A 22,728-nucleotide genomic window follows, 5' to 3' on the forward strand; every position below is an offset into this window, starting at 1 on the left:
ATATACATATATATATTTTCGCACCTTCTTGCTGATATATTTTTGCACCTTCTTGCTGATTGTTTTGGCAGCGACCTATTTTTATGTATTTTTAGGCGCAAGCTTTATAAATAAAGCACATTTTTTTACATTTATTTTTTTACATTTGTTTTTTTATTAAAGCAAAAAATTTTTTACAGACATATGCGTACACCCCTCTGTTTTAACCCCTTCCAATTCCTTTTTTTTTTTTTTTTTTTTTTTTTTTTTCTTCTTTCTGTTTCTTCCATTTTTTTCTCCACTGCTTTCTGTTATTCATACACGTGATGTTCAGCCACTCCCTGACTGACATCACCTGTGTAGGTGTGGAGCCTCTTTTTCAATATATATGTATCCCCAAGTAGCAATTGGTATCATGCTGTTTTTTCCTTTGTCCTGATGAAGAAGGCGGACATGCCTTTGAAACGCGTAGACCTGGCCTAAATAAAGAAAATATAGCAAAGAATTCATCACATCGTTTGGCTTCATGGTTTTAGCGCAGTGTTAAACCCGACTTTCTTATCCATTCATGATTCCCTGTTGCATCATCGGGGCTGCTGCTTGACCATTTTCTGCATACATAGGAGTTGTGCCTGTCACAACTTCCATAGGTGAGCACCTGTTTTCATTTTCTAAGCCTGCATTGTTTGCCAGATAAGACCCTATGTGCGCTTTTCTCTCCACAGCATTTTGATTCATTTTTATCAAGTGGCATCTTGCCAGCAATGGTAAGGGTAGGCCTTTCCATCCCCTTAGTTGTGTTATGATTTTTCTGATCAGCGGGCCATAATTCATTTTATAAATTGTTTCCACCGTTCTCCCCATCTGCACTCCCAGGTATTTAATTGATGTCTGTGCTATAGGGATCCCACTTATACAACCATCTCTCAGATTTCTCCCAACAGTCCCATGACCTCCCCTCAAGAACAAGATCTCGCACTTCTCTTTGTTTAACTTAAAGCCTGAGAATGATCCAAATTTTTCAATCATGTCAAGGGTTTGGGGTAAGTCGACGCTTGGGTTTCCCATATACAGTATCACATCATCAGCGAAAAGCGCTATCTTTATTTCTGCCCCGCTAACTTTAATCCCTTTGAAGCTGTTAAGACCCTGGAGAACTCTAGATAATGGCTGAATTGCCAGGTTAAATAGGAGGGAGACACGCCCGGGAGCCATGGTGACACGTCCCTGCCTCCCAGGCGTGCACCTGTGTGACGGCGCGGGTGTAATTCCCCGCCTCTCGCCCCTCTGCCGCCCGCGCATGCGCCGCAACTGTCTGTAATCACCTTTGGATCCCATTCAGTCATATCCACACCGTATATAAACACACACAGTCCTCTACTCTCCTTATACTGCCCTAAGAAAAAGCGCTTCCTGCGAAACGATCGTTGGGAGGGCCTCCCTCCCACTCACTGCGACCTCATACCTCCACAGGTAACCATGGGGAACTGTTAATTTCTTTTTTTTCTGACTATACAATTGTGGATTATCTCCATCTATCACTTCCTTTTTAGGTGATCATATTTGTATTGGCTGTGTTTGCAATTTCCCTGTGGATTGGACATGTAAATCTATTGTTGATATATACTTCCACTCTCAGTAATTTACTCTTTCATGTCCACTCCACGTTTTAATATACACCTGCCAATTTTCTCTGCCACCAATTGATATGGTGCCATCTTTTTGGCATCAATGTCACTATTACCTCCTGGTTTTGAATGTGATTCCATCATATTTGAAAGTACTCGTATAGCCATTTTTCATATGAATTACTTTACAATCTTTCCCGGTTACCCCAAATAGCCTATATTAGGTGGTCGTACTGTCTGGGAGGGGGACCCCTTCACCCCCCTTCCTTGTTTGAATCTGTGCAGTTTCCTATGTAATTTTACTTTCACTGTTCTTGTATCTGACCTCCAGTAGTTTACAAATTCTTATTACTATTTAATAAAATATTTATTATTTTCACTCAAAAAATGTTTTCTGGTTTCGTTCTTCTTTGCCTCATTTCTAAAAATGTACTTTGAAGAACATACCCACTTAGGAACCACTAATTAGTGGCACCCTAGTGTATTATTACTACAATTGTTATGGCCCTTTTTGCATTGTGTCAAATGCTTTCTTCTGTGGTTACCACAGCTCTTTTTCAGGCCTCCATGAATTTCCGAGCCAGAGACCAAACCTGGCTTACCCAGCTCAATCAGGTTACTAAGGACTGTGGTGGTACACATCATGCTCCTTCCACTAACAATGGAACTGTGGAGGGCCCTTTAGTGCAGTCTGTAGTTCACCGATACAGGGACCTGTACAAAAAACGTACCCGTATATGGTGGAATAGAGCCTTTCTCACCAAGTATTTGGAAAATGATCGGATCCCAGAGGCCTCCATATCCATGTTTTCCCCTCATTCCCTACCTTGGATGACTCATTCAAGAAGGATTGGGAGAAAAAACCTACACTCATGTTCCAGAAATCTTCTGGAACTTCTTCTCAACATAATCATTCCACCCTGGCCTCTATTGAGTCAGAGCTGGATAACCTGGAGAAATCACTCTCTGACCTTTGTGATGCTGAATCCTGGCTAAGATCTATGGAGAGATGGAACAGGAGGTGCTTAAATGGGAGAAAGAGATCTGTGATATCAAGATAAAAAAATTCCAACGCGATGCCAATGATTATGCTTCTGAAAACAGTCTATAGATGGAGTCATCGCTACTCAAGAGGCCGCAGCCTATCCCGCCATCCCATTCCCTCTTGGTCGAGGTCCACCTCACTATTCTCTGAATCCTCAGTTGAAGAAGTCGGTACATCTAGCACGTCCGGCGGGTCACGTGATGTGGTTGAACCTGGGAGAATCCAGACTAGGAGTATACGTACGAAAATCGAATAACGCTTCTCGAAGCAGTTATATCCGTCTGGATATTGATAAAAACAAGAAACAGCTCCAGGTAATCAACCTTTCCTCGCATGCCCTGTTGGATGTTGAACTAGACGTATTATCAAAAGGCTTAAATTTTTGTCCCACCAATTATTTTAATTTTTTTGCAGCAGTAAAAGACACAAATCTCTTTGCCCGTAAACTACTACTCAAAAAAACTACATACCCGGAAACAGAGCACTAGCGACATGGACCTGACCGAGAGACAAGCACTGCGTGACCTACAAGATCTCCTCGAGGGAGCAAGACCCCTCCATAGGTAATTCCCCAGTACACCTATTGCCCAGATCTACGAGGTTCCCCCCCTTTGTCCCTTTGCCCAGCTGTTGACATCTTCACACGACTAGTCACGGAAGATTTAAAAAAATTACCAACTAGACGCCAATTCGATAACTGTATATATCAACAACGATTGGCGATCTAAAACTTACAGACATATGATGACATTGTGATTAAGGCAGCGGACAAAGGGGGGCAATATCGTGATCTGGCCAGTACCCATGTACGAGTAGGCAGTTCTTAGACAGCTTCGTGATAAGAACACCTATACACGTCTATCTTGCTGTCCTTTGAAAACTTTCTCCCAGGAATTGAAAAAGATCTTGCTGCACGCCCATGATTTTGGGTATTATTGACAAGAAGATGCTCGAGGGTTTGCTCATAGACTTCCCACGCGTTCCCATCTTTTATCTTCTACCAAAAATCCATAAAGACGCCCCTCAACCCCCCGGGACATCCGATTGTGTCCGGCATAGGAGGGTTATGTAATCCAATCTGTAAGTTTATCGACTTTTATTTAAAACCATTGGTCGAATGCTTACCCTACTATGTGAAGGACACCACGGCTGTCCTGAGGCGTCTTGATGGCGTCTTTATGGATGAAGACATGATCATGGTCTGTGCTGATGTGGAAACACCGTATACCTGCATCGGACATGAGGATGGACTGGAAGCTGTCTGCTTCTTCCTCGGCACCTCCGGTCGGGATGGCACACTCAATGATTTGATCTTGGAGCTGCTCAGTTTTGCCCTCACCCATAATTTTTTTGTTATTAAAGACATCTATTATCTACAGCGGCGCGGCACTGCGATGGGCGCGACCTGTGCGCCTTTGTACGCCAACCTCTTCCTAGGCTACTGGGAGAGGTTGGTTTTTGGAGACGGGGGCGCCCAGGACAGCGCCCATGTGCAGTGCTGGCTCCGCTACATAGATGACATTTTTATTTTTTGGCAGGGCAAACCTGAGCAGCTCAGTTCATTCATTGATACACTCAACTACAATCCTTATAATATTAGACTCACCCATAGATCTAGTCGCTCTAGAAATTGATTTTCTAGATATTCGGATTGTGGTTGATGATTTTGGTGGCGTGCAGACCGACGTGTTCCGCAAGGACACGTCGGTCAATGCACTACTAAATGCATCGTCTAGTCATACTCCAGCCACCATACGCACCATCCCTACCGACAGTTCCTAAGGATGAGGCGGATCTGCTCCTCCAGTGACACCTTCGAGTTCCAGTCCTCCGATCTCCGGTGCAGGTTCCGAGCGAGTGGGTACAGTAATAGGAGTATCAAGAAGGGATATAACCGAGCGAAACATACTCCTTGCAACCAACTTCTTCGGTACACCCCCACGTCGGCCTGGCCATGATCAAAACGTCCGCTTTATTAGCACTTAATAACCATGAGTGGGATGCGATGAGGGGCATCTTGGACAAACACTGGCCGGTATTACTTACTGACCCCTCCTTAGCATCAGTGTTGTCCGATCGTCCCCTCATGACAGCTAAACGGTCAAGCAACCTCAGGGGATCTTCCTTGTCAATAGCCATTATATTTCCCCCCGAAAAAAATTTTTCGGCTCAGTGGCCCACTCTGTGGGTGTTTTCCTTGCGGACATTGTGTGGCGTGCAGGAATATCATCAGAAGCAGACTCCTTTTCCTCCTCTGACGGCAACAGATCCTTTTCTATTAATCATTATATCAACTGTGGGACTTCTTTTGTCTACTATGCGAGCTGTGCGTGTTCCCTGATCTATGTGGGCTTGACCTCGCGGGAGCTCGCATACGGGTCAGGGAACACGTCAGGGATATCATAGGCGTCAAGTCAGCAGAAGATATTAGCCTACTTAAGACTATACCCGCGCCATTTCAGACTTCACCATCAGAGTGATCCCAGTTCCAGGTCAGAGGCATTGATTTAGTCCAGGGTGGTATCCGGGGTGGAAATCTGCGTAAGACTCTCGTTCAGCGAGAGTCTAAATGGATTGTACTTTTGAATACTTTGGTCCCTAGCGGCCTCAATGAGGTTGTTAGTTATGCCCCTTTTATTGTGATAGTATTTTAGAAGAGATTTCTCCCATACCCCTGATTTGGATGATTTAATCAATCCTCGACGTGGTATCTCTTCTCAGTCCCTTCTTGTTGAACTCTTTAGTACCTTACTGCAGACTGCTGTAGGACCCTTCCATAGTTCCTTATATTTAAACATGAACATACATGGTAGTCATTTGACAATTATAAGTTGAGATATATCCATGTATTGGTCATGTCTTTCTTGGAGCACTATATACGTGTATAATTATAGAACGTATAGATTCTGACTGGCCTCCTATTCATGTGGCTTATTTATGCCTATGAACCCTGTGTAATATATGGTGCATGTATATACTTTAATATTCACTTGTCTTTCTCTCTATTATGTATCTCTTTCTCATATAGGTCTTTGTATATATATTCTATGCTTATCCCAAGTACAGGACCGCTTTTCTGGACGTGACATCCCTTCTAAACATACTGCCGATACATGAAACTGCATATAAACTTTATGTACGCTTACCCAGAATTTGTATAACCTTGTTGGTTTTTATGTACCCTTTGTTACATATATTAACCTATTATAACCTTCTATACAGTACAGTCCGTTTTTCTGGATGTGATATCGCTTTTAAAGATATTATTGATATATATAAGTGCATCTATTTTATGTCTGCTTACCTAGAATATGTATAATCCTTCTGGTCGCGTTTGTTCTAGTATCGTTATTTCCACTTTTTTATCTTAACTCGGCCTTCCATTGGTTAGGTCTGAGGGGGATCCCTTGATTGCAGCAGTGCACATGCGCGGACCTGCCGATGGCCAAGCGGCGGTGATTCCCTGCTTTGCTGTGTGCGCACTGCCCGGGAGCCAATGGTGACGTGTCTCTGCCTCCTGGGCATGCGCCTGTGTGACAGCGCAGCTGTAATTCCCCCGCCTCTCGCCCCTCTGCCGCCCGGGCATGCGCCGCAACTGTCCTGTAATCACCTTCAGATCCCATTCAGTCATATCCACACCGTATATAAACACACACAGTCCTCTACTCTCCTTATACTGCCCTAAGACAAAGCGCTTCCTGCGAAACGATCGTTGGGAGGGCGCCCCTCCCACTCACTGTGACCTCATACCTCCACAGGTAACCATGGGGAACTGTTAATTTTCTTTTTTTTTTTCTGGCTATACAATTGTGGATTATCTCCATCTATCACTTCCTTGTTAGGTGATCATATTTGTATTGGCTGTGTTTTGCAATTTCCCTGTGGATTGGACATGTAAATCTATTGTTGAATATATACTTCCACTCTCAGTAATTTACTCTTTCATGTCCACTCCACGTTTTAATATACACCTGCCAATTTTCTCTGCCACAAATTGATATGGTGCCATCTTTTTGGCATCAATGTCACTATTACCTCCTGGTTTTGAATGTGATTCCCATCATATTTGAAAGTACTCGTATAGCCATTTGTCATATGAATTACTTTACAATCTTTCCCCGGGTGCCCCAAATAGCCTATATTAGGTGGTTGTACTGTCTGGGAGGGGGACCCCTTCACCCCCCTTCCTTGTTTGAATCTGTGCAGTTTCCTATGTAATTTTACTTTCACTGTTCTTGTATCTGATCTCCAGTAGTTTACAAATTCTTTTTACTATTTAATAAAATATTTAATCTTTTCACTCAAAATTTTTTTTCTGGTTTTGTTCTTCTTTGCCTCCTTTCTAAAAAAATAAATAGTAGTGGGGATAGCGGGCAGCCCTGCCTCGTCCCCTTCATCAGGGGGAACACTTCAGACAGGAAGCCCGGGGTATGTATCCTTTCTCCCGAGTTGGCATATAAACTTCTCATGTAAAGTCTCATTTTACCGGTAATTCCTGTGGCCTCCATCACCTTATCTAGCCAGTTCCAATTAACATTATCGAACGTTTTCTCGGTGTCGAGTGTAACTAAAGCAGGTTTTGCCCCTCCCTCGGTGCGCCCCAATCTAACCGCATCTACCACTAAGATCGTCTTCCTGATGTTGGTAACTGCATTTCTCCCTTTGATAAACTCTACCTGATGTTCGGAGATTATCCTAGGCAAAATCAGTGCTAGTCTATCGGCCATGATTTTGGACATTATTTTTAAATCCTGATTAATGAGCGATATGGGCCTGTAACTAGAGGGATCATCTAGGTCTTTGTTACCCTTCGGGAGTAATTTAATGTATACTATGTTGGCATTTCTAGGGATTTCTGTTCCTCCCAGGATTGCATTAAAAACTGAGGTTAAGTCCGGTGCAATCAGATCCTTAAGTGCTCTATAAAATTCCCTATTAAAACCATCAGGTCCTGGCGCTTTATTGGTGTTAAGCTCCCCGATTGTTCTTGTTACCTCCTCCACTGAAATGTCCGCATTTAGGGCTCCCAGCTCTTCCTCCATTAAGCTAGGCATTTGAGCTTGTCTTAACCAATCGTCCTCGTCAGTGAAATCATTGTTTCCTGACCCATATAGCTTTCTATAGTATTCCCCCAGCACCTTGTTGATATCTTTGGGATCTGTGGTTACCCCCCCTCCCTTTGTTTTCATTTTGGAGATTACCGTTGTTTTTCTGCTACCCCTTGCCAAATTTGCCAACATTCTCCCTGCCTTATTGCCGAATCTATGAAGATCAGCTTCCTTGTGAGACCAAAAGAGTTGTTCCTTTTTTTTGGCCCACTTGTCAAAGCCCCTCTTTGCCTCCAACCATCTGTCCCTTGCCGAACTAGACCTATCTACCAGATAATTTGTATATGCTAGCTGCACTGCTTCACTATGGGAGTTATATTTCTTGTTCATCCTCCGTTTGATCATGGCCGCATATCCCACCAAACGTCCCCTCAGAACCGCTTTTGCCGTTTCCCAGAACAATACTGGAGTCTCCCTGTGTTCCTTGTTGTCCTCTGTGAACGCTTCCCATCACTCTCGCAGTATCTTGTGAAAATTATCCTGTCTGAGGAGGAACGACGGCAATCTCCATATAATGTCAGAACCTCTCCTGAAATTCTCTCTGATGTCCACTCTCACCGGACTGTGATCAGAGATCACCATATTCTCAATCACGCAGTTTTTTGCTCCATTCACAAGATCCCGAGACATCCAAATCTGATCTATGCGCGACCAACTGTCATGTGGGTAGGAGAAGTGTGTATATTCCCTATCATGTGGGTGGGTTAGCCTCCATATATCTTTTAGCCCTATATCTTCTAATGATACCTCCCTGTTTACCATTCTCTTGTCCCCAGGACCCTTCTCCCCTACCATCTCCCTCTCCTTCTGTCTTCAGCTGAGTTTGGTACTGTGTTGAAGTCTCCCGCCACTATGATGTTGGGTGCCTCATCTGATAGTATGATAGCTTTCATATTATCATAAAACGTAATCTGATGCAGGTTTTGACCATATACATTGTAAATACTGAGTGTGCCCGCTGGACTAGTAATTGTTAGATGTTGCCACCTTCCCTGTTCATCCTCCTCATGAGCCACTACTTCATGGCTGAGCTGTTTGTTTATCAAAATCAATGTGCCCGCCTTCCTACTTTGTGCTGCTGCCCCATAAACTGAACCTACCCAGAATTTTTTCATGCGAAAAAAAATCCTCCCTCCCCAAATGGGTTTCTTGTAGTAGAGCAATATCTGTTTTTTAATCTTTTCAGGTGCCTTAGAATCATTGCTCGCTTGTTGGGTGATCTTAGGCCCTTAACATTCCACGTTGTTAATTGTACCATTTTTGCCTAAGTAGACCACTCTTACCATTTCCACCCCTCAAGACCCCAGCAACAGTGGAGATGAGATGGCTAACTCTAAGCTCACAGATGGCTCCTCCAGAATGACACTTCCTTTCCCCAACTTGTAAATATAACCCAGAACAACAAAGAAAAAACAAATAACGGATAATTATGCAACATGTTGTCCCTTTTGAGGGAGTGTCGGCGCTTTTCGCCATGTTGGTGACTTCCCCTTTTCCTAGCCAACATATGAAACTCCCTAGTCACCCCCCATAACAAACATATCCTGTACTTTATCCCCCGCATAACATGCAGCGACCGCAAACACTATGTCCGTATTAATGCAATATGGTAAATATGGAAAAACCTTAGTGAGATATTAACAATCGGGTCAGTCTTGAAATTAGGGCACTGTCCAGCCGAATGGCCCCGATCTGCTACGCATGGATCTAGTAAGCAATTCAGAGAGGAAAAAAAAAAAAAGAGGGGGGGGAGCAAAGAAGAGAAAAAAAAAATGTAGTGGGACCTCTTTCCCTCCTCCTCGTGGCATCTCTCCCCTCTCATCTTAATGCAATAACATCAGCATCTTTCCTTGGTCGAGGAGAACAAAAAAGAGAAACAAAAACAGGGTGAACCCACTCACAAATCATGTGTCCGGATTCTTCTCCGGTCGCTGGTCCCTGAGACCCGACCTAGGACTGTGCTGCTGGATTGGACTTAGTCTCCTCTCTCCTCCAACCTCACTTTGTACTTGCCCTCTGTGTTTTTCCTTCTCTCTTCCCAAGCCTGTGGGGTATCCTCTTCCGTTGGTGCCTCCTCCGCTGGATCCTCTGTCTTGTCCTCCCGTCCGATTCTTGTCGTGCTCTAACATGAGGGTGTTTTCCGCTTCCTTGTGATCTTTATAGTATGAGAACGAGCCACTAGGGTTTCTGACTTTTAGTATAGCTGGGTAGAGCAGCTGGCATTTTACTCTTTTGTTGTACAAGAATGTGCATATTTTACTGAATTCCTTTCTTCTCTTAGAAACATCAGCAGAGTAGTCTCCGAAGATTAGCAGTCTATTGCCTTGGTATTGTAATGGGCGTTTTCGGTCTCTGAAAGCCCTCAGTATTTCCTCTTTGTGTTTGTAGTCGAGATACTTAACTATCACCTGTCTGGCTCTTGGTGCGGGTTTATTACTTGAATTTTGTCCATCCCCTTTGTTCACCTCCTGTTGCCTCAGTGGTCCCACTCTGTGGGCCCTCTCCACTCTAAACTTTGCTTTTATGCCCAGGGCCTGTGGTAGCTCCTGCTCACATATGCTGTCTAGCTGTCCCACAGATACTGATTCTGGCAGCCACACAATACGCAGGTTGTTGCGTCTTGATCTGTTTTCTAGATCTTCTGCCTTGTCTTTTAAATATTCATTGGATTTCACTAGGTTTGTAATTTGCTCCTGCATGCTCTGGATTACATTCTCAGAATCAGAAATTCTCTGTTCTGTGTCTGTTAGTCTATTAGCGTGGTCGTTTAACTGCTTTTGTATAGTGGCAAGTGAATTTTGTATAGCTGCCTCAATGGCCACTTTTATTTCTTTAGACAGATGGGATGCCACTTCTATTGCCAGTTTTTTATAATCCACATTGAACTCTTGCGGTTGCTCATTATGACCTGCAGGTGGTGCTATTGCCTTATATTTTCTTGTCTCTGCTGATCTGTTTCCTTCTCCCAGTAATTTTCCAGATTGTCATAGCTTTGTGCTTGCACGTTTTTTGTTTCCTTTAAAAGGGGTATTAATGCTTTTATTAAACTTTTGGGAAGATTGGCCAGATCTGTTCCCCCTACACTGCTGGCCTGCATTTTCCTCCTGCCCTCCTAATCCTCCATGCACCCCTTCAGCTCCACCTTCTTCTTCCTCTCTTTCTCCTTCTATGTCTCCTTCATCCTCCCATTGCGATCCTCCCTCTTCTGACCCCTGCATCCACTTCTCTGCAGCATCAGTGATCTCTGCCTCCTCATTTACATCCTCCATTTCTCTGCCTCTCCGGCCCAGCCTTACTGTTTCTCTTCCCTTGTCTTCTGGCTCCTCCCCCAACAGATTTGCCGGCACCATGCTTATCTCCTCCATGCCCTGCAGCCCTTCAGCATCGCATCTCTTCCAGAATCCCTCTCCACTGCTGGCACTCCGTAGCAGGTACCGCTCCATGCCTGCCGACCTCCTGGTCCCTGCTGTATTACTTGCGATGCGGCCACGTGAACGGGGGAGCTTTATTCTGACTGATTCCACGGGGGGTTGCAGGAGATTCTTCTTTATGCATCAAAAACGAAGAAACATCAGCTCTCCCCTCTTCACTCCCAAATCTTACCTCCGGTGCACGGTTCTCCTTTTCTTCATTCTTCTTTATGCCTCCACCTCAGCCAGGACCAGATCCGGAAGTCAGATAACATTTTTAAAACTGTGATAGCCAGATTGCTATACGCGGCAAGAAAATTAATTGCCAAACACTGGATGCAGGGGGACCCACCGACTAGAGGGGAATTTATCACATATTCTAATTATATAGCTCAGATGGAGAAAAGTATATATGGGAAAAGGAAACAACTCTCACTCTTTGATAGGTTGTGGAACCCATGGTTGCAGTATGGATAAATAAAAGGGGCGGGGGAAGACGGTGTCTGAGAGTGGCTATTTGGTTCTATGCATTCCAATATATGTCACTGAAATGTACAAATGAGAATTTTTTTGTATAGATGCGGGTAATGTGTACGCTGAAGGGGGGAGGGGATGTTGGGGAGGGTAAGTTTGTAGTTATGTTTACTATTGCTGGACAAATGACTTTGGCTTTGTATATTTAATGAAAAATAAAAAAAAATTTGATTAAATAAAAAAAGGTATATTCACATTAGTAACATCACAAACATTACACCACACAAACTACATAACACAATACCAAACATCCCAAAACCGGTGATGAGGCGCTACCATTACAAGACTGTCGTGGTAAGTTGGGAACATGCGTCACAGCACAGATATTCCAGCGCAACAAATAATGAAAAGCAGATTAAAAACATTACATAACAATTTAGCTAACGTGTTGCTGTAGCTAATGTCTTGATTCTATTTTCAGGTTCAAGGTGTTGCCCACTTTAGAGATCCTCCAAGTGGCTCCCAGGGTCATCGTGAGCGCAGTGGTGGTCAACAGCGTGTGAGTTTCTTTGGTTTTCAACAATATTTTTTATTTTTGGTGGTATTAGCAATTGTAAAAATGCATTAATATTTAAATGTTTTTAATGTAAATTTTGTTTCTATTCCACAAGTTTCACAGCGGCAGCGGGACGAGGATTCTGATGGGGAGGAATCAGATATTGACGTGGACCTCCTCATCGACCTCGTCCATGCTTGGCAGCCGTTGTGGGACATGCAAGACCACCGTCATGCTGATGTTGTAGTCAGCCAGCGGCTCTGGGACGAGATTGCCGTAGTAGTTATTGATGTAAGGGAGGATCTGAACATGAGGGCACAGAATCAAGCACGTAAGTATAGCTACTTCACAAAATGTCCTTGCCAGCTTTAAACTGTTGTACGCTTAACCTTCTGTATTATCTATTTTCAGGTAAAAGGCTGATGACCCGGTGGTGGTCCTTATGTGATCGCTTCAGGAGGGACTATAATAAGGAGATGCAGGCTCCTAGTGGATCCGCAAGATGCAAAGGCTCAAAATACAAATACGCCAAAGTCCTGCATTCCTGAAAACCATAATGGTAGCAAGAAGGTAGTTACACTGTCTTTTTGTCCATTTCTAATGTATTTATGCTTAACATATTTTTACACCAGCATGCCGGTGAAAAGTAAACATATTTTAATTTATGTGTTTTTGTTTTATCCCACAGAACATTCACTAACACCATGGATCCTGCAGCAGTCCCGCACCCCCCTAGAATGATTTCTGAACAGACCGTCACCGGTGACCCCTCCAACAGACCCTGTGATCCCTCTACCTCCTCTACTTCTGATGCCACCCTCCCTTCCACCTCTAGTTCTACTCCCTTCCACCTCTACTTCTTCTACCTCTTTCCCTTCGATGCCATCTTTCCCGACCTGCCCAGCAGCATACTGGCAGACCTCATTACATGCTCAGCAGCGAGTAGGTGTTCCCAAATCCAACCCCTCGGATGCTCCCGACACTTGAACAGCGTTTGGTTCGGTGCGACAGTGCCAAGGGGACAGGATAGGGGCAGCCATGAATTCTTGCATCTGAATGCATCCATTCACAGCTTATTTAAGGTTCTACTTGAGCAAATTATTGCTGGCTTCACCCTGATAATCCATAGTTTACAGGAGTTGTCCAGCAGAATAGATCTGATGTGTTCAGAGGCAATACAAACACCCACTCAACATTTTTTTCAGTCTGTAGTCAGACAGCTGGAAAGCCTACCCTCTGAGCATCAACTGCAGGCCTGCTGGTAATGCAGGCCTGCCAGAATGCTATTTCCCAAGTCCGTTCTCTTCTCCCTGTTCAGGTGCCCACCATTGCACCACCTCAGCCCACAGCCCCTCCTCCTCCACCACCTGCCCAAATTCAGCCACCTGCCCTGTTCCAGCAACCTGTCCATTACCGGCCACCTGTCCAGTACCACTCTTCAATCCCCGCCCAAACTACAATCCCTGCCCAGCATCTACACTCTGTTCAAACCTCCCTTCATTCCCCGTCTCCACTTTCTAGCCCACATGTAATGTCTGCCCCAACTCCATCCCGTGCCTCACTGTCCACTCCACCTACATTCAGTTCCCCGTAATAGCAATCTGTTTCTGCCCCCTCTTACTCCAAACCCACCCATCCTCCGTCCCTCAGCCATCTCCCAGCCCTCAGCCATCTTCTGTCCCTCAAACTTATTTTCTTCCTACAACTTCTCTTTATTTTGCCACACCTTCACCTTCTGTCTTACCTTCTGCCCAAACTTCCCCTGTCCCATCCTCTCTTCATACCCCATCTGTCAGAACTCCTGATTCCTGTGCTTTTGTTTTCTTTATGGCGGGCCCTGACACTTTATACATCTCTGTGTCTGGTGGCTTTTGTCTCAATCTTTGCTCCTCCATGGACAGGGTCTTACTGCTGCTGGATTCCTGTACCCCACTTGTAGTGCAATGTCCTCCCTCCTGATCCTCCTCACAGTCCTCCATCTGTGTGAGAGGACATCTCTCCCACCTTCAGGGGTCCCCGGGCTCCAGATCTGCGGTCAGTATTGGTGGGTACTTCCCCTGTGATCATCACACTGGGTTTCCCCTATACCTGCGGGCCCATCTGTCGGCTGTCTGGCATCATCGTCTGTGTCTCCTCTGCACTCTGGGTGGTGAGTCCTCTCGGCTGCGTCTGCTGCTGAGCTTTTCCCAGCACCTCCATAACTGCCGACGCTTTGCTGCACGCCGCTTCCACCTCGTGTGTAGCCGCGGCGCCCATCTTGGGAGTCACCTGCAAGGCTTCCTTCTACTCCAGCCCAGATAGAAACTGTTTGATGCCCCTCTCAGACCGGGAAGCTCTGATGCTGCTCCCCTGAGATCTCCCTCATCTCCTTCATTGTATAGCCTGCTTTCTAGTTTCCTCAGCTGCGTGGATTGTCTGATATAAACTCCACACAGCACGTCCTCATTTGCCGCCCCTGCGTCAGCAGCCGGGCTGCTTGGATCCGGATCTGCGGTGGCTCGATGGGCGTCCGGACCCGAGGGTTGTGCGGCCACTCGAATGATGGGGTATTTACAGGGGATTGTGCCTTTAAGGTTCATGACGCCACCCGTGGTGTGTGGTAAGGTGGAGTACCACCGCTGCAGCTGGGAGTACCTGGTGGCATTTGAATGGGCCGCTAGGTGTTTAACCCCTCCACGGGTAGGGGAATGCCCCGGGACTCAGTGATGGTGACGGGGATGTGCCGTTGGGGATGCAAGGGTCACTTGCGTACTCACTCAGTCCATAAAGCTGACACCGACAACTTGATAAACCAAAGTTCTTGACACCGCTGCCGCTGAGGGAGCACGTTTGGGTCCCATTCCCGCTGGTGTTTCCTGATGATCTGTGACCTTCCCCTTGGCACTTTGTTCTCTTAGTTGGCCCCTATAGCTTGAAACTAGTTGGGTCCCGCTCCCCAGTCTGGATAACTGAAGGAGCTTGCTCTCAGGGTTTACGTTTGGGATTTCCTGGACAGTTTAATGGAAAGTCCTATCCCCCTCGTTGCGCTAGTACCCCCGATTCTGGAGCGGGTGGAGAGCGGATCTTGAAGGCTCCGTTCTTGTCGGGTCAATTGTCAGGTTGCCTGAAGCTACTCCCTGATCTAGGGTCCACGTATCCCATCGTGTCCTGGCCCCAGCCTGGTGATGGTGCAAAACCGCCGGCTGTCTTCCTCGACAATACCGTGCCCCTTGTCACGATCCCCTGCGACCGGGGATCCAGCTCCTGCTAGGCCCAGACCACCGTCTGCCCTGCCACCTAGTACTTCCAAGGAGCCCAGCTCCTGACCTCCTCTCACTTCCTCTCTCAGACTCACTTCTCACTGCTTCCTGACACTCCTGACCTCCCCTTAACCAACCCCCCAAGTGGGCGATGCTATTCCACTCAGGTCGTCCACTGGTGTGTCTCGTGGGTGTGGTGCAGAGTGTTCCTAGGGTTTTAATTAGCTGCTGTTGGCAACACCTTTGGTTGGGGACCCCTAACCAAGGAGGTGGTGGATACTGCACAGAAGAACAGATTGTACAATACCCTGTGACGACCTGATAGGCCAGGGCGTCACACTCACTCCTCCATAGCCAGGACACGCCCCTGTTAATGTCATTTTTAATGCGCTTTTGTAAAAAAAGATACAAAAGTACTTGGCACACCAAAATGAATATAAGGACTTAGTTGTACGTGCAATCCCCCCAAAAATTAAATGTTTTGACCCCTATATTTGGGTCTTCATCAGACACAATACACTGTGTGCAGAATTATTAGGCAAATGAGTATTTTGATCACATGATAATTTTTATACATGTTGTCCTACTCCAAGCTGTATAGGCTTGAGAGACAACTATTAATTAAGTAAATCAGGTGATGTGCATCTCTGTAATGAGGAGGGGTGTGGTGTAATGACATCAACAGCCTATATAAGGTCTGCTTAATTATTAGGCAACTTACTTTCCTTTGGCAAAATGGGTCAGAAGAGAGTTTTGACGGCTTTGAAAAGTCCAAAATTGTGAGATGTCTTGCAAAGGGATGCATTTTGAAGCGTGATCACTGAACAATCAAGCGTTTCATGGCAAATAGCCAACAGGGTCGCAAGAAGCGTGTTGGGCAAAAAAGGCGCAAAATAACTGCCCATGAATTGAGGAAAATCAAGCATGAAGCTGCAAAGATGCCATTTGCCACCAGTTTGGCCATATTTCAGAGCTGCAACGTTACTGGAGTATCAAAAAGCACGAGGTGTGCCATACTCAGGGACATGGCCAAGGTAAGGAAGGCTGACAAACGACCACCTTTGAACAAGAAACATAAGATAAAAGTCAAGACTGGGCCAAGAAATATCATAAGACTGATTTTTCAAAGGTTTTATGGACTGATGAAATGAGAGTGACTCTTGATGGGCCAGATTGATGGGCCAGAGGCTGGATCAGTAAAGGACAGAGAGCTCCACTCCGACTCAGACGCCAGCAAGGTGGAGGTGGGGTACTGGTATGGGCTGGTATCATCAAAGATGAACTTGTGGTGTTGAGGATAAACATTAAGTAACCAAAAATACTTAATTCAGCCATTTCATAGACTCCGGTTTGTAGTTTAGTTGATGTAACCTAACACATATTTTATGAATGCTTTTGTTTTATACTAACCCATATATATTCAGTGTTTTTCCTTAACACAATATTTAGCACATGTAACTTAAAGATGGCTCCTACATCGTGGCCAATTCCCAAGATGATGAACACAAAGGAGAATTCTCAACGTATGGACTGACCAATCCAGTAGAGACTATGCAAATTCCTATACGTCCTGAATACAGCCTGTGATACTTGATTGGACTATATTTTGTCTACACCCTTTACTTTTCTAGAACTATAAAGGCTTCGTACTTGAAAAATAAGCGAACAGAAGCTCACTGGCGTCCGTCATGAGAGAAAGTTCATAACTGACTCGTAGTCCGTTATTTAATCCTTTCTCGCGTGCACACATGACAATATAATCTGAACATGGCAGTCAGACCTTAAGAGACCCATTGTAGTCTCACCTCAACAGCTGGCACCAGACGTGGGGAACCGAAAGCGTGAGATCTTCCACCTTACGGACATTAAGAACAGGAGAAGAAAGCAGGGGGGTCAGTGAATAGGAGCTGCGAGTGAGGAACTTTTAGTAGCAGAAGCAGGGGGCAAGCGCTGTTCACAGCATCTGTGACTAATTAGGCACAGGAAAAGGGGAGTCACTGGGCTAGTGGAGGAGATCGATGGGGCTGAGGGTTTGCAGCTGTGACAGTTTGTTTGGCATTTATGAACAGAGCAGAGAGGTGAATTCCATTGCTGTATTTATAGCTGGAGAAACAAAGAAACATACGGAAAAAAGAGTTAAAGTATAGTACCCGTGTGTTGGACGCTGGGAGGAGTATCCTCTAAATACGAGCGAGAGCGAGGAGGGGAGGAGTTCAGGTGAACGATAGTGTTAGAATTAGCATATTCCCCACGTGCCACTGCTGTGTAGGAAGCTGGAAAGGGACGTATGAAGAACAGTATATAGTGTTCATACGTTGGATGTCATAAGAACGTCCTCCCATACGCAGCGAGGTGGGAAAGGATTCTGATTGGAGCTGGCCAGTCCAATTAAAGCACTATGTATACTTTGTTCAAGAAGAAATAGTTTTTTCCTGAAGGAGCTGAAAACACTGTTACTCTAGTCAGTAGACGAGAAGAGAAAAAATATACGAAACATTGTAAGAAATTGTGTAAAGTTGCTGGACTGCCTTCAGGAGGAAGATTGCAGCCTAGTTTATGGAAGTCCATACTGACCTTCAATAAGGGTATACTTGAGGATAATAACTGCAGTTTTACAAAGAGAGGGATGGCAGGAGATAGAAAAGGATCAAGGAAATGTTAAGCTGTATGCTTATTTGTTGTGTAAAACCGAAGGTTCAAGTGACAGATTTACAACACTCGCCACCCGCCGTCCTATAATCGTACTGTGGTTGGTCCAGGCGGGTGGACTTGTCCTGTTTGTGATTGCCAAAATCCTGATTATTGTGATATCTGTTATAATTGTGGAGCACACAGACCCCATTCGATGCTTGTCGCTTCTCACAGTCCCTCTCATTACCTCCCTCTGCCCACCGTGTCTGGAATCACTAAATGTCTCTCTCCACAAGTTACAGTGCCAGTCGTACCTCATTATCCCCCTTTAGGAGTCATTGCATCTGGTACTAATCATAGCCCCCTTCACACACTGGAATGCACACTGCTCCAGAAGCATTAAGGCCAACACCCTTAGCTCAGTCCGTAGCTCCAGCCCCTCCCATTACACCCATAGTGTCCCAAAATGGCAGTACTACACCATCCGGTCCTGGAAGTCAGGTGCCTGGAACTTCCTGTGGCGGCCATCTTGCTACACCCGCTGATGGCATTACAACTCATAAGCTCCAGCCAATTTGTCCAGTCATCACCCCGGCCGGTACCAATTATAACCCGGTGCCTGAACCCGGTTTACTCTGTCCCAATCTTCCAGTACTCTCAGTGGCACCTCCAGTTCTGAAACTCCACAGGCCCCCACCACATAATACCCGTTCTATACTGTCACATGAGCTTATAGATCTCGACCCCTCCCAACAGGAGTGTGTAATCTATGCACAGGAAGGTGTGGCTTATGATGACCCCCATACGGATGGAGGGTCACATGATTCATTTTCTATAAAATCTGAGGACTGGGACCCTGTCTTTGAGCACAATTATGCCGGTGCCAATGGCGCCACCCTCCTATTCTCAGTTGGAAAGAGAGACATTACCACCATGCCTGTAGGAGCTGTGGTTAATCCTGCCGACGGCCACCTGCGCCACAATGGTGGCCTAGCTGCCCGTATAGTCAGGGCTGGGAGCGAATCTATTCAACGTGACTCAGACACTCTAGTACGTTCACAAGGTCCTGTCCAGCCGGGACGAATTGCTATTACAGGCCCTGGCAACCTGCCCTGCCGTCTTATCATTCATGCAGTTGGCCCAATTTATGATTACAATCAACATGATACCAGTTGCCGAGTCCTCCGTGAGGCAGTCAAAGCAGCCATTCAACACGCCTCCCGAACCTCTCATGCCCAGATGCCTCTACGGTCAATAGCCCTGCCCACCATTTCAGCTGGAGTTTTCGAATTTCCTATCCAAGCTTGTGCAACTGAGATTGTTAAAACTATAATGCCCCTAATCCATAGCCAAACGTTGAATTTGCAAGAAATTTGTCTAGTCAGAGGTCTGGAGGCGACTGTTAAGGTTCTCAGAGATGCCCTCAAAGGATATGTCCGCCCATCCAAAACCACTACCACCCACAGGACACTACCTGTCATTGTTGAAGATGCAAGTGATGACCACGTACCAGTCCGGACACAGAAAGTCATACTTGATAAAGAAGACCCAGAACCCTTTATGTATATCAAGTTCACACCTGGGTAGGCAGAAACCTTAGTCTCTACACTGCCAGACCCAGAGGCCCAACCCATGCCATTCTACCGCCGTATTGTACAAATCCAGAAGATGTATGCAGCTACATGGCAAGATCTAATGTCACTGGCCCAAGTTAAAGCAGGAGACTCCTATTGGCCGGTCATGGAAGGAAGCCTGAATGATTCCCACCTGTCTTCTGATGAAACTTTGCAATCCAGAGTCACTTTTTGCGAACAGTTGAAATCCTGGGCACAAGACCGTTTATCTGATCAAGCTACCAGCCTTAAGGACGTGATTCAAGAACAAGTAGTCAGTTGAAAAGTATGCTTCCAGACTCGCACAGATGTTTGCCAACCTCAGATTCTCACAACAAATTAAGACTCAGGCTCAGCTTCTGTCACAGGCCTTTGTCTCTGGTCTGAGGGAGGAGCTCAGGAATAATATAATGAAGACTCGCCCTGAAATTGAAAATCTCCCCATGAAAGATGCTATTACTGTAGCAAAGTGCTTTTAGAAAAATAAGAAGCCCTCCAAGAAGGCGGTGGTTGTCCTGACGGAAGAGGACTCTGGGGACCCTAAATACGTCATGTCTAATTTCCTACGCAAGTGTAACCTCCCACGATCTATCAGACTACAGTCGAACCTTCACCACAATTCCAAACCTACCCTAACCAGAGAGGGATTAGAGGCCCTTGCTTTAGGTGTGGAAGAGAAGGACATATCAAACGTGATTGTCGAACACCCTCTAATAGGTGTTACCCTCAGAATGACAATAGACGACAACAAAGAAGGCAATACTTGGCACTCGAACAAGGTGACCAAGATCAGGCCCAACAACAGCCGCAATGATGGTCAGGCACGCCTGAGCCCACCATGGCTTCTACCACAAGTGCCTTTTCTCCTTGCTCTGCAGTCCCCTACTGGTAGATAATAACCCAATCAAATTCATTGTGGACACAGGTGCGGACAAAACGGTTATTAGACAATTGTCTGTTCCTCTTCAGACACTTTTACTTGTGTTGGTGTAGATGGCACACCAACTAAAAAACAACTCACAGTGCCAGTCCCAATCGGTCCTTTCCCTGAAGTTTTGCCCAGACTCCTGGTGTCACCTACTTGTCCCATTACTCTTCTGGGGGCTGACCTCCTACACTGTTTTCGGGCCAAAATCAATTTCGACTCTGTTGGCATGACAGTAACTTTCCACAATCCAAATATGTCAGAGGGAGTTGAAGACGTGTGTATTATCTCAGCATTGCCCCTAATGCTCCTATACCGGGACGATCCCATGTACGGAATACCTGACAGTACTGTAGCCCTTATACCACAGTCTCTATGATCAACGGGACCCAACGATATTGGTCGTCTACAAGTCCCCCCTGTTGTGGTGCATCTTAAAACCAGGGCACAGCCACCACGAGTGCCACAGTATCCTCTGAAATCCAAGAACAATCACTCAAACTGCAGATATCTGCCCTCCTCGCCAACGGGGCCCTCATCCGCTGTGTTTCACCGTGCAATACGCCATTGTTTCCTGTTAAAAAGAAGATGCCTAAAGGAGAAGCTCCTAAGTTCCGGTTAGTGCAAGACCTGAGGGCCATCAACACTATCATTCTGTTGGAGACCCCAGTGGTACCCAATCCACATACTCTTCTTAGTCAGATCCCGCCCTCAGCGACCATTTTCACTGTTATTGATCTCGCCAATGTTTTCTTCAATGTACCTCTACATCCAGACTGTCAATATCTGTTCGCCTTCACCTTCCAAGGGAGCCAGTATACATGGACAGTCATGCCACAAGGAGCGCAGAACAGCCATAATCAGTTTACTCAGGCGATGTCTATCGTTCTTTCACCATGGCAACAAGAGCACCCGGAAGTGACTCTTCTACAGTACGTGGACGATCTCCTCCTCTGTGCAGGAAGTGAAAAATGAAAAAAAATTCTTTCGGTCTAATATAGCGCAATAAGGATATATGCTGATATTAGTTATTTAAACTTTATTAATTAGGCGCTCCTATTATTACAACGCGTTTCAGCGGAATTGCTTTCATCAGGTAAAATAGGAGCTCCTATTTTACCTGATGAAAGCAATTCCGCTGAAACGCATTGTAATAATAGGAGCGCCTAATTAATAAAGTTTAACCCCTTCACGACCTTGGACGGATCTATCCGTCATAGATCGTGTCCCGTTAAGCCCCGCCCCCTGCCGCGGGCAGGCGGCGTGGATCGGCACACATATCAGCTGTTTTCAACAGCTGACATGTGTGCCTACATGTTCCGAGTGGAATCGCATTCCACCCGGAACATTAACCCCTTAGATCTCGCTGCCAAAGTCTGGCAGCGAGATCTACATGCGCGCGGCCATCTTTTTTACTTACCGCCGCCCCCTCCGGACGTCACGTGAGTGATCACGTGACGTTCGGTGGTTGCCATCGTAGCACAGGGTCATGTGATGACGCCTGGTGCTACGAAGTTTCACTTTCATTCTTCCTCGGCACGGAGCAGAGGAAGAAAGAAAGTGACTGAATCTGCTGATTACAGCGGTATAGCTGTGATCAGCAGATAGCGATCAGCAATCGGATTGCTGATTGCTATAGCCCCCTAGGGGGACTAGTAAAATAAAATAAAAAAAGTAAAAAAAAAGTTTTAAAAAATTAAAAAAAAACAAAAAACCTAAAAGTTCAAATCACCCCCCTTTCCCCCCATTGAAAATTAAAGGGTTAAAAAATAAATAAATATACACATATTTGGTATCGCCGCGTTCAGAAATGCCCGATCTATCAAAATATAAAATCAATTATTCTGATTGGTAAACGGCGTAGTGGCAAAAAAATTCCAAACGCCAAAATTACGTTTTTTGGTCGCCGCAAGTTTTGCGCAAAATGCAATAACAGGCGATCAAAACGTAGCATCTGCGCAAAAATGGTACCATTATAAACGTCAGCTCGAGACGCAAAAAATAAGCCATCACTGAGCCATAGATCCCAAAAAATAAGAACTCTACGTGTTTCGGAAAATGGCGCAAAACGTGCGCCACTTTTATTGGACAAACTTGTGATTTTTTTTTAACCCCTTAGA

The 22,728-nt window shown here is 45.5% G+C and overlaps 1 protein-coding gene across 1 annotated transcript; it reads left to right on the forward strand.

Annotated features, from left to right (window-relative positions):
* The first annotated feature begins 19,003 nt into the window (after positions 1-19,003).
* Positions 19,004-19,657, forward strand: LOC142312928 (protein mono-ADP-ribosyltransferase PARP9-like). The gene has a single exon (XM_075351916.1). The coding sequence runs from the start codon at positions 19,004-19,006 to the stop codon at positions 19,655-19,657; it is 654 nt and encodes a 217-aa protein (XP_075208031.1).
* Positions 19,658-22,728: the final 3,071 nt, after the last annotated feature.

This window comes from Anomaloglossus baeobatrachus, chromosome 5, assembly GCF_048569485.1.
Source record: "Anomaloglossus baeobatrachus isolate aAnoBae1 chromosome 5, aAnoBae1.hap1, whole genome shotgun sequence".
Classification (NCBI taxonomy): Eukaryota; Metazoa; Chordata; class Amphibia; order Anura; family Aromobatidae; genus Anomaloglossus; species Anomaloglossus baeobatrachus.

Bases quoted from the DNA above. Each gene is read 5' to 3' on its own strand.
- LOC142312928 (XM_075351916.1), top strand. From the start codon at position 19,004: ATGCCTGTAGGAGCTGTGGTTAATCCTGCCGACGGCCACCTGCGCCAC.